The sequence below is a fragment of the Sinocyclocheilus rhinocerous genome, unplaced genomic scaffold (assembly GCF_001515625.1).
Source record: "Sinocyclocheilus rhinocerous isolate Xijiao unplaced genomic scaffold, SAMN03320098_v1.1 scaffold1403, whole genome shotgun sequence".
Classification (NCBI taxonomy): Eukaryota; Metazoa; Chordata; class Actinopteri; order Cypriniformes; family Cyprinidae; genus Sinocyclocheilus; species Sinocyclocheilus rhinocerous.
The window spans coordinates 59,396-68,404 of record NW_015641009.1 but is presented as its reverse complement, the minus strand read 5'-3'; the positions used below and the strand labels follow the sequence as shown (position 1 = coordinate 68,404).

Below are 9,009 nucleotides of genomic sequence, written 5' to 3'. Positions count from 1 at the left end.
GTCTGTTTTTTTGTTTTTTTTTTTTTTTTTTTTTTTTAATATGTCCATATAGATTTTTATTCATTTTTATCTGTTTTAGTTTTACCGTAAAATAAAAAGTTAAACTAAATAAAAATGAGACATGTTGCTTTGGCAACTAGCTAAAATAAAATAAAATAAAAAGTTAAAATTTTAATTTCAGTTAACATTTATTTTATTTCATGGTTTTAGTTTTAGTTAACCCCTATAAAAATCACTTGCTGGATTCTATTAACCTTTTCAAAATGATATTTTTGGCATTTTTGTATAGAGACCACAGGAAATGATCAGATCAGCCAGACTTAAACTTGTGTTGCCCACATGAGCACCTCAGCTATACGGCAACAGCTCATTAAATGATAACTCATTAAATAATATGTTTACATTTTTAAAATATGTAAGGATGTGCTTTTTGATATGAATTAAAATATATAATGATTATTACATTAAATACTCAATACTCAAGCATGTTTTCTGTTGCTAAGTTATTTTTTCAGGGAACTAAACACCCGTAACCAAATATTGTAGTAACAGATGGCTTTGTTCTGTTCTAAACAGACAGTATGCCTTCAGTTAATCAGGCAAAGCTATAACAGCTCTCAGCTTGATTTAGATTAATGATTAGTTAAACCTGCCACTGCGATCCTTGTTCACCTGGACTAAGAAATCTGTAAACCAATACCTTTCTTTTCTAGCCTTACGTCATGTACTTGCGTAGTTACTCCATTAGCCGGGACAAATCCAGAGATAAGGCTTGATAATACTGCCTTTAGGATAACCGTTCTCCTAATAATACTGCCTTAAAACCTTGCTTCAGAGTATTCTTGTCAAAATCACCCTTTTGACTTTTTAATATAATCAACAGGAAGCTATAAAAATGAATTATATACTTTTTCCAAACAATTCATCAGAGTTTCTTGCAGAGATGCAGTACTGCTGCAGCTAAAAATAACTCTAAATCTCAAAGGACCTGAGACTCCCTTCCAAACATCCTGAAATGCTGCTGGAAAAGGCATGAATGCATTTTGACTGGCACAAAGAAGAAAAAACGAACAATATATAAATAAAACAGGCCCTTTAACAATCCCAAAAAGCAGTCAACAATAAAACAGAAATGGAGTCGGTCCTCTTTAATGCAGTTGGGCTGACCATTAGAGCACGTCTGGAAGCCTTGAGGAGAATATTACACCCTCAGAATACTGGAATGGAAAGTGCATTTGGAGGAATCCAGATTATGGCATCCATCACGCGGGATGACAGCTGTGCGGAGAGGTGGGGTGGGATAGGGGGGATGAGGTTTGTGTTAGGGGTTGGAGAGGATTATGTAATCCTCTTGAGATTTTTACGCTTGAACCTCCTAATGATGCATCACAGGGCTAGAGCAAAAATTCAAGAGCCCTACATATGTTTCAGCAATACCTCGAGAACAGCCTGCATTTATTAGAATCCAGGATTACTTTCACCTGGGGTCTATGCTATTTAAATGATAATGCCCTCTTATCTCTTGTGGGTTGCTACCGGAGTTTGATTCTCATCACAAAGTTCACTTTTAGAAAACTCACCATCCTGCTCTGCCTTGCACTTCACCATCTCTTAGTGTGAACTGCTTTTGTGTGTGCCTTAGGCATGGTGCATTTACATCCAATGTTTAAGTCATGCAGTCACAATGATTTATGTTCAGTAGATCATTTTATGATGCTTATTTTTTAAATGAACAAGTATCTATATTGTTGTTTTGGCCAATGCATCAAATATGAAGACCACCAGCCATTGTAAACAAATTACCTCTGCTGCCACTTCTCCACATCTATCAGTAAATATTTTAAACTTGCCCCGTGTGTCATCAACCTATAGGTAGAATGTGACAGCAATATTTGTCCCACCTCTTCTTCAATGTGATTGGACGGCTGAGTAAAATGTGACATTGATTAGCGCTGCGTATTACATAAAGTTGAACATTTTGGTGACCAGAAAAAGAAAATGGCAAGCTCTCTGGCATGTCTCTCTGCTGGGATTTTTAAATATGCGGTGGTTCCATTGAAAATAACTGAAAAAAAAAAAAATGCTAGCCGCAGGAAAAAAAAAAAAAAATTCATACAAATCAATTTGCAAATGCATGTTTGTACCCAATAATCACAGAACTTAGAATATTTTCTAAAGAAAACATGATTTATCATGCTGCTATGCAGTTGCAGGACTAGTGTTTTGAAGATGCATTTAACCCCAGGTACAGTATTGTGCAACAGTAATAGCCATGCATGACCCAAAAAACAACACTGATAACAGAGATAAACAAACAAAAACACCACATGTAAAAGCACAGTAAACCACTATTGTGTACTGACCTCTTTGTGCTGAACATTCTGGGTCCTTGTTATCCTGTGTTGGATGGGTGACACAATGACAGCGATAGGCCAGCTCTATGGAGTGGACCTGTAGGAGAAGAGTATGGTTACAGGGTGAGGTTCAATCACCATCTCATGGTATCAGGTTTAAAAAAAATCCAAGAACCAATAACCTCATCTCTGTAGGGGGTGTGACCTGTATGGCTGAGCAAATTACAGCTGACAGTCACAATCCAACAGTCTTGAGCAAAATCTGAGGGAGCTCGATATTTTTGTCAACAGACAATGTTTGTTTTCTGTCCACTAATTACCAACCAGATGGTGTTTACCAAGGAATTAGCTAGTAGATTTCCTGTCTACAGTCTAAGGTTATATGTAATTTAACCAAAGTGCAGATGAAGAAATGTAAAGATTCACTTTTAAAAATAAATGTTCCAATAGTGGGTTTTCGCAGAAATGCAGTAGAAGAGCCATTTTTGGTTCCCCAAAGAACCTTTCAGGCAACAGTTACTATAAAGAACCTTTTGTGCATGTGTTTCCATGGATGTTAAAGTTTCATCATGGAACCACTGATGCAAATATATAACCTTTATTTTAAGAGCGTTGTCAACTTTGGCTGATAACATTAGAGCTAACTTTGTGCTGCTAACTCAATTATATTGTCAATAAGAAACCAAGAATCAGCTTTAATAGACCTGCCCTGAAGGGTATTAAAATGCTAACGCCTATAATTCCTGTTTTTCATCTCTCTCTCTATTTAAATGGATGACACTGAATATTTTAATATTATTCAAATATTTGCAGACACCTGCCATAGCACAGGTCTTATTTCAGCCGTGCACTAGCTAGGGTCCCAAAACTTTTTGTGCTTGTCAAAATCTTTGTTAGCTAATGAGATTAGTGGAAGATAAGACATATGTCAACTAGGGCTGCACGTCCAAACAGAGTGCATTAATTATGTATGAATAAGGCCTGTGTAAGACGCACTGGTAAACCTTCTGCTTTACCAAACTGCCTAACCGTCAACCTGCCTCAACCACAAAGCATAGGTAAAAATCATTGGTATAGCCAAGATTTGAATACATCAAGCAAAAGGAGACATGTTTAATCTCTAGGATGGGATTGGGAAAGTATAAAAGCAGCAGACTGTACACAATGGACAGCAAGATTAGAATGGCTTCTGGTCTTAATATTGATGAAAAGAAACGGGGACATTAACTGAAGACGATAATGGATAACTTTATGAATGGAAATGGATTTTCCTTAATTGAGGATGATCTTCTGGCCATCTGGTTTCATTACAGTAAGCCAAAGCACGAAATGACAACGGTAATTGTTCCGCCTGAGATAAAAACAGAACCAGTGCACTATAATCAAATTGCCCATGACCATGACTAAACACTGAGGATTTCAGGCTGATGCATATAAAATAAATTCACTGTATTTTAATGCATGCATGAAGTCTATTATGATTTGTCTTCTGTAGAGCTGATTTATAGCTGAATCAAATTTGTTGCAAAATGGATGAACTTTGCAACATCGACACATTCATTGGACTGAACTGTATCAGCATTGGACTCAATTGAGCTTAAATATACAACTGCCTTTTGTAGAGCTGCTTTATAGCTGAACTGAATTGTTTTCATAACTGATAAACTTTGCAACACTGAGACTGTTATTGAACTAAATTGAATCAACACTGAACTAATTTGAACTGAATGATGGCAATTGTATTCTGTAGAGCTTTACAACAGAAGTCATTGTTGCAAAATTCATCACTTATGAAATGACTTCACTGTTATTTTACTGTTCATTTCTGTGAAGCTGCTTGGACGACTGTATAAATAAATATGACTTGACAAGGTATAAATACAAAGTAAACACTAATTTCTACTAATGAGCCTAATGAACCTAATTCCACTAATGAGCCTCATTAATAAACATCTGGTCCATATATCACACAACAGCAGGAAACTACCAAAGTTCAGCACACTAGATTGGAGGGACGTGGCCTCTGGGAGAGAATAAAAAACAGTCATTACTTACAGAGGCTTGATGGAGCTAATTACTCTATGACAATGTCCATAACTAGTGAACAAAAAAAAATACATTGGTAAAAAAAAAAATACATATTCTTTCTCTTCTTAACCATAGCAGGGTTTAGATGAAGGTGGATTAAAAACAAATCTGTCTCTTTGGTCAATTTTTAAGACAGCATGCTGGGTTTCTTCTGGGAGAGTAGCGGTTTATTACAGAAGTACATGCATAGTCACAACATATAGTTTATGGTCTTTTTACTTCATCGAAGTAATATAGGAAAGAGTGGGATAAACTGTGCCACTTTACTTACATTTCCCTCTAGGCACGAAGAAATCATATAAGTTAAACCTCACACGTCTAAATATATTTAGGGTGTCTGCTAACTGAAATGAATCACATTCCATATGCTGTCTTATTTTGCTGCACAAATTCATAAATAAGCCAGGAAATGGTTTAATAATTAAAATATCTAAAACATTAACAGTACTTGTAACATTAAAAGAATTGTAAGACAGGAATACTTTTGAGATGATAATTAATTTTACCAGCCATGTAGAAGTATTACTTTGACGTAAAAAAAATGCTTTTTAACATAAAAATGTTTTTCACTTTCCTAATGTGCATGTTTCAACTCACATGCAGCTATTTATGATGGTCACTTTTTAAATGATGAAAAATATACAAATATTAGTTGGCCGGGCTGAACAGACATAACGTTTTAACTATTTTAATTATATATGTTATGTTATATTTTATTTCCATGGATAATACTTCCAGAAATCTGTCAGAATACTACCACAAATCTCCAGTCTAAAATGGGAAGGGATTTCAGCACTGGACAGCGACAAAGATCCACAATCTACACCAACCAGGATAAATTTACCAAGACAACAATTATATCCATCCACAAATCACATGATTTTCTTCCTCAGGCTTGTACATGAAAGCATTTAACAGATGTTTGAAAAATCTAGAGTATCTGGTCTACATTAAAATCTACTATGGCATACTAAGAGACAAACATGATTCACTAAAAGCTCTTGCTGGAAAACACGATAGCATTATTGAAGTGCAGCAGCCATAACCATGGAAGCACAATGAGCATCTTTATGTAACGAGGCTAATTTACAGCAAAACATGCACCCAGCACTCATCAATAGCTTGACATTACAGTGCCACTTCAGTTTGTGAGTGCATAGCCATTGCTCTGTGCAGACTGCTCTTCAGTCATTTCAATGGCTGGATCTTTAAAGCATGTGTGTGAGCCAGGCAAACAGGCCGTCAACTCTTTGGTAATTTATAGACGGCAGCTATGAGTAGACACTATAATTCACTGGGTTTTTCCATGGCAGTCTTCCATGAGTGTCCGCTTGGATGTAAAAGCCCTGCTGCTCGGAGATCGATCAATGAGGACATACCAACAGTGATACAGCATCTATGAGTTTCAATTACATTAATTGCATCAAAACTGCTGCTTAATGAAATAATATAATTCTGAGCCACTTTAACTCAAATAGCATTTTGATTATATCAGATGGTAATACCATTGTACTGAATGATTACCATATTCATGTAACATCATATTTACACACAGGTACTTGAAGGAATACCATGGTACAACCAGGGCAGAATGGCTTTATTCATACCATGCAAGATTGAAGGTCATATTATTTTTAAAACTACATGATAAAGTTATGATAAAGAAGGGAAAAAAAGCTTGCATATCCAGATGCAAACATGTGTTCTTCTTATAAAGAAGTTACTTTTTTTCCATTAACAGTGATCTCTAACTGGAAACTTAATACTGAATCAGTGCAGATATCACATCCAGTCTTCCACAAAGACAGTCTTCAATTAAATTATACACAAACAAACAATAAATAAATAAAGGATGAGAACTTCCTCTCTGGGTTTCTAAAATTATATTAGCCCAAAGATAAACACTCACATAATAAACAATACATTAAATGCAACGCATTAAAATAAAAATATAGGCCTACTGCAGTTATAATATAAAACAACATATTATTGTCAAACATTTCGGGCATCCTCAAAATGTCCCTCCTGTCATTCAAAAAGCCAAGAAAAAGTCCACTATTTCTTAGACGGTTATTCTTTCCTTTGTGGAGCACTTATAAAAAGTCAGGTTCAAGTTAAATTTCCTTTTATAGAAATTCGGTGTATTTTCCCTCTTTTTTTTTAATTCACATCCATATTCAACAACTTATTCTTATATTAAATAACATAACAATCATTTGGAATTAATTGGCGCTTACCTTAAGCCAGGTAATGCGTCAGTATACCCAGTGAATATTTAATATCATGCAGCGTTTATGATCGCACCCGCCTCAGAACATCATTCACACTATCCCAGCATTAGCGTTCCGAGCGCGCTATTAAACAAGCGGAACATACTATCTCAACCTGAGATAAAGGGGTGTGGTTCCAACCAATACGAGACCTGGTCTGAGCATACAGATGTGAAGGCTAAATACACGGATATGTTCCAAAAATAGGCTGGAAACATTACATATACATGATATTCAAGGATACATCCACAGAAAAGGCAAGGAATAATTTCAACGACCCCCTATTTTTAAACATATGTGCATCCACACTGTTTATGTCCTGCAAAGAGAAGAAACACTCTAAAATAAATCTCATTATAGCAAATGATTATAAGAATTAATAATTAATAATACTTTTTATTATTTATTTATTTACTTACTTACTTACTTATTTAAATTTGATTTGATTTAGATCATTTTTAACAAAACTGCAAAGAAGCCAGACTGTTATTATGAAAAGCGGCTCAAGTTCACTAACCCGGATATTGTTTGTATACTGGGTTTCAGCAGCAGAGGGCTGCACGTATCCTAACTATTTAATGTACTTTTGCATGTTTATATCCTGTAAAGTTGTAACTGGATTGTTTTTTGTTCTGTTTTTATTCTGCCGGCGGTGTCTTGAGCATTTCTTGGTGTTAACGAATGTTACAGAGCGTTTGACCTTATTATAGACACACTTGCTAACAGGTACTGATACTTCAGCTTTCTATATTTATATAAGTTGATTCTCCCCATAACAGTTTTTTGATCTGATGGTAGCATGTTAAACTGTTCTAAAATATGATTTCTAATGTGTAATATCATTTTTTCTCATGATTAAGTTGCCCAGGTTGAGTTATAGCCTATGCATTAGTTGTATATGTATATTTATATTAAAATATACGTAATTAATATAATGACTATATTATTTTAAATGTTTAATCCCTCGTCACACACTAAAAATGTATTGCATATCTATTCAGTAACTTTTTGGATATGTCTGTCAACAACCTCCTTACCAGAAAATGAGTGACCAAGTTTAGAATATATGGGCAGCAGATTATTAGGTTTCTCTGCTCAGAATTATTACTGTCTTACTGTCTTTCCAAGAATGAAACAAGATTTTTCTCTTTTTTCTCTCTCTGTCTCTCTCTATGTAGGCAGAAATCAACAACATGCACCATCATTTTTTGACAACCTTTTTATTGTATTTCTGCGTTCAGGTGCTTTAGCCAGGTGAATGTTGGGAGTTCGAGCCCTGTTTGGAATCGGTCTTCTTGTGACATCACGAGGAGGCTCTGTCCTGACCCATACAGGAGCATGTGCACGTATTGCCAGTAACATCTACGGTAAAGATCTCACTCACAGACAGGCTTGCACTATGGCCAATACAATCAAGTACTTGGGGTGAGTGTAAATGCACTGCATTTATTAGTATTAGGATTATCAGTATTGTTGCCTGAGCATAAACATGATTGTTTTTATGTAATCTTTCTTTTGTAGGCAAGAAGAGGCTCAGCACATTGACGAGGAGCTGTTCGATGAGTACAGCTTCAGTGTGGATCAGTTAATGGAGCTGGCCGGTCTGAGCTGTGCCACAGCTGTGTCAAAGGTACATCTGATGCTCCACCAACATGCAGAAAGGATCAAATGCATTCATTATACACATTAAAAGCAGTTTTCGCTTCATAGGGCTATCCTCTACTATCACTGCTCAAGAGTCCACCTAGAGTTCTGGTGATCTGTGGGCCAGGAAATAATGGAGGAGATGGGTTGGTTTGTGCTAGACATCTCAAACTGTTTGTGAGTTCATGTTATACTGACAATAAATCATTCCTTCATTAAACTTAATATTTTATGAAGATGTATTGATTTATTCGTATTGTATGTGGATCTCCCAGGGATATGAGCCTTCTGTATTGTACCCAAAGCGCCCCAGCAAACAGCTGTTCCAGAATCTTACCACCCAGTGTGAGAAGATGGATATATCCTTCCTGACAGAGATGCCTGAGGTACAACACAAACCCCAGCGGTCAATACCACATCTTTCACACTGTAGGGGGGCCAGATGTTTTTAGCACTCATATGGGTTTTTCCTTCTCATTAATATATGATCAAATAATGTGCTAAATGCCATGAATGTACCAGCTGCTCAAGCTATGCACAACAAGCTGACATTTTAATGTTTCATATTTTTACCTTTATGTAAAAAAAATGGATTTTGTACTTTGTTTTTGTATATGTGACCCTGGACCACAAATCCAGTCTTAAGTCGCTGG

At 35.9% G+C, this 9,009-nt stretch overlaps 2 protein-coding genes across 5 annotated transcripts in view; one reads left to right on the top strand and one right to left on the bottom strand.

Moving 5' to 3' along the window:
* Positions 1 to 6,763, bottom strand: part of LOC107753467 (oxidation resistance protein 1-like) — a 52,545-nt gene extending 45,782 nt beyond the window's left edge. For 3 of the 4 annotated variants that reach the window (XM_016569614.1, XM_016569617.1, XM_016569618.1), the window contains exons 1-2: positions 6,680 to 6,763; positions 2,364 to 2,451 (exon numbers count right to left, since the gene is read on the bottom strand). In XM_016569614.1, the coding sequence (XP_016425100.1) occupies positions 2,364 to 2,380 (17 nt within the window). In that variant the 5' untranslated portion in view covers positions 2,381 to 2,451; positions 6,680 to 6,763. Of the gene's footprint in view, positions 1 to 2,363; positions 2,452 to 2,748; positions 2,759 to 6,679 lie in introns of those variants that run through there. The other variant, XM_016569615.1, reaches the window with a different exon arrangement.
* A 457-nt stretch (positions 6,764 to 7,220) lies between these two features.
* The window catches only part of naxe (NAD(P)HX epimerase), a 5,211-nt gene continuing 3,422 nt past the window's right edge, over positions 7,221 to 9,009 (top strand). The window contains exons 1-5 of the mRNA XM_016569632.1: positions 7,221 to 7,438; positions 7,954 to 8,137; positions 8,234 to 8,342; positions 8,423 to 8,533; positions 8,632 to 8,742. Of these exons, the coding sequence (XP_016425118.1) occupies positions 7,971 to 8,137; positions 8,234 to 8,342; positions 8,423 to 8,533; positions 8,632 to 8,742 (498 nt within the window). The 5' untranslated portion in view covers positions 7,221 to 7,438; positions 7,954 to 7,970. The remainder of the gene's footprint in view (positions 7,439 to 7,953; positions 8,138 to 8,233; positions 8,343 to 8,422; positions 8,534 to 8,631; positions 8,743 to 9,009) is intronic.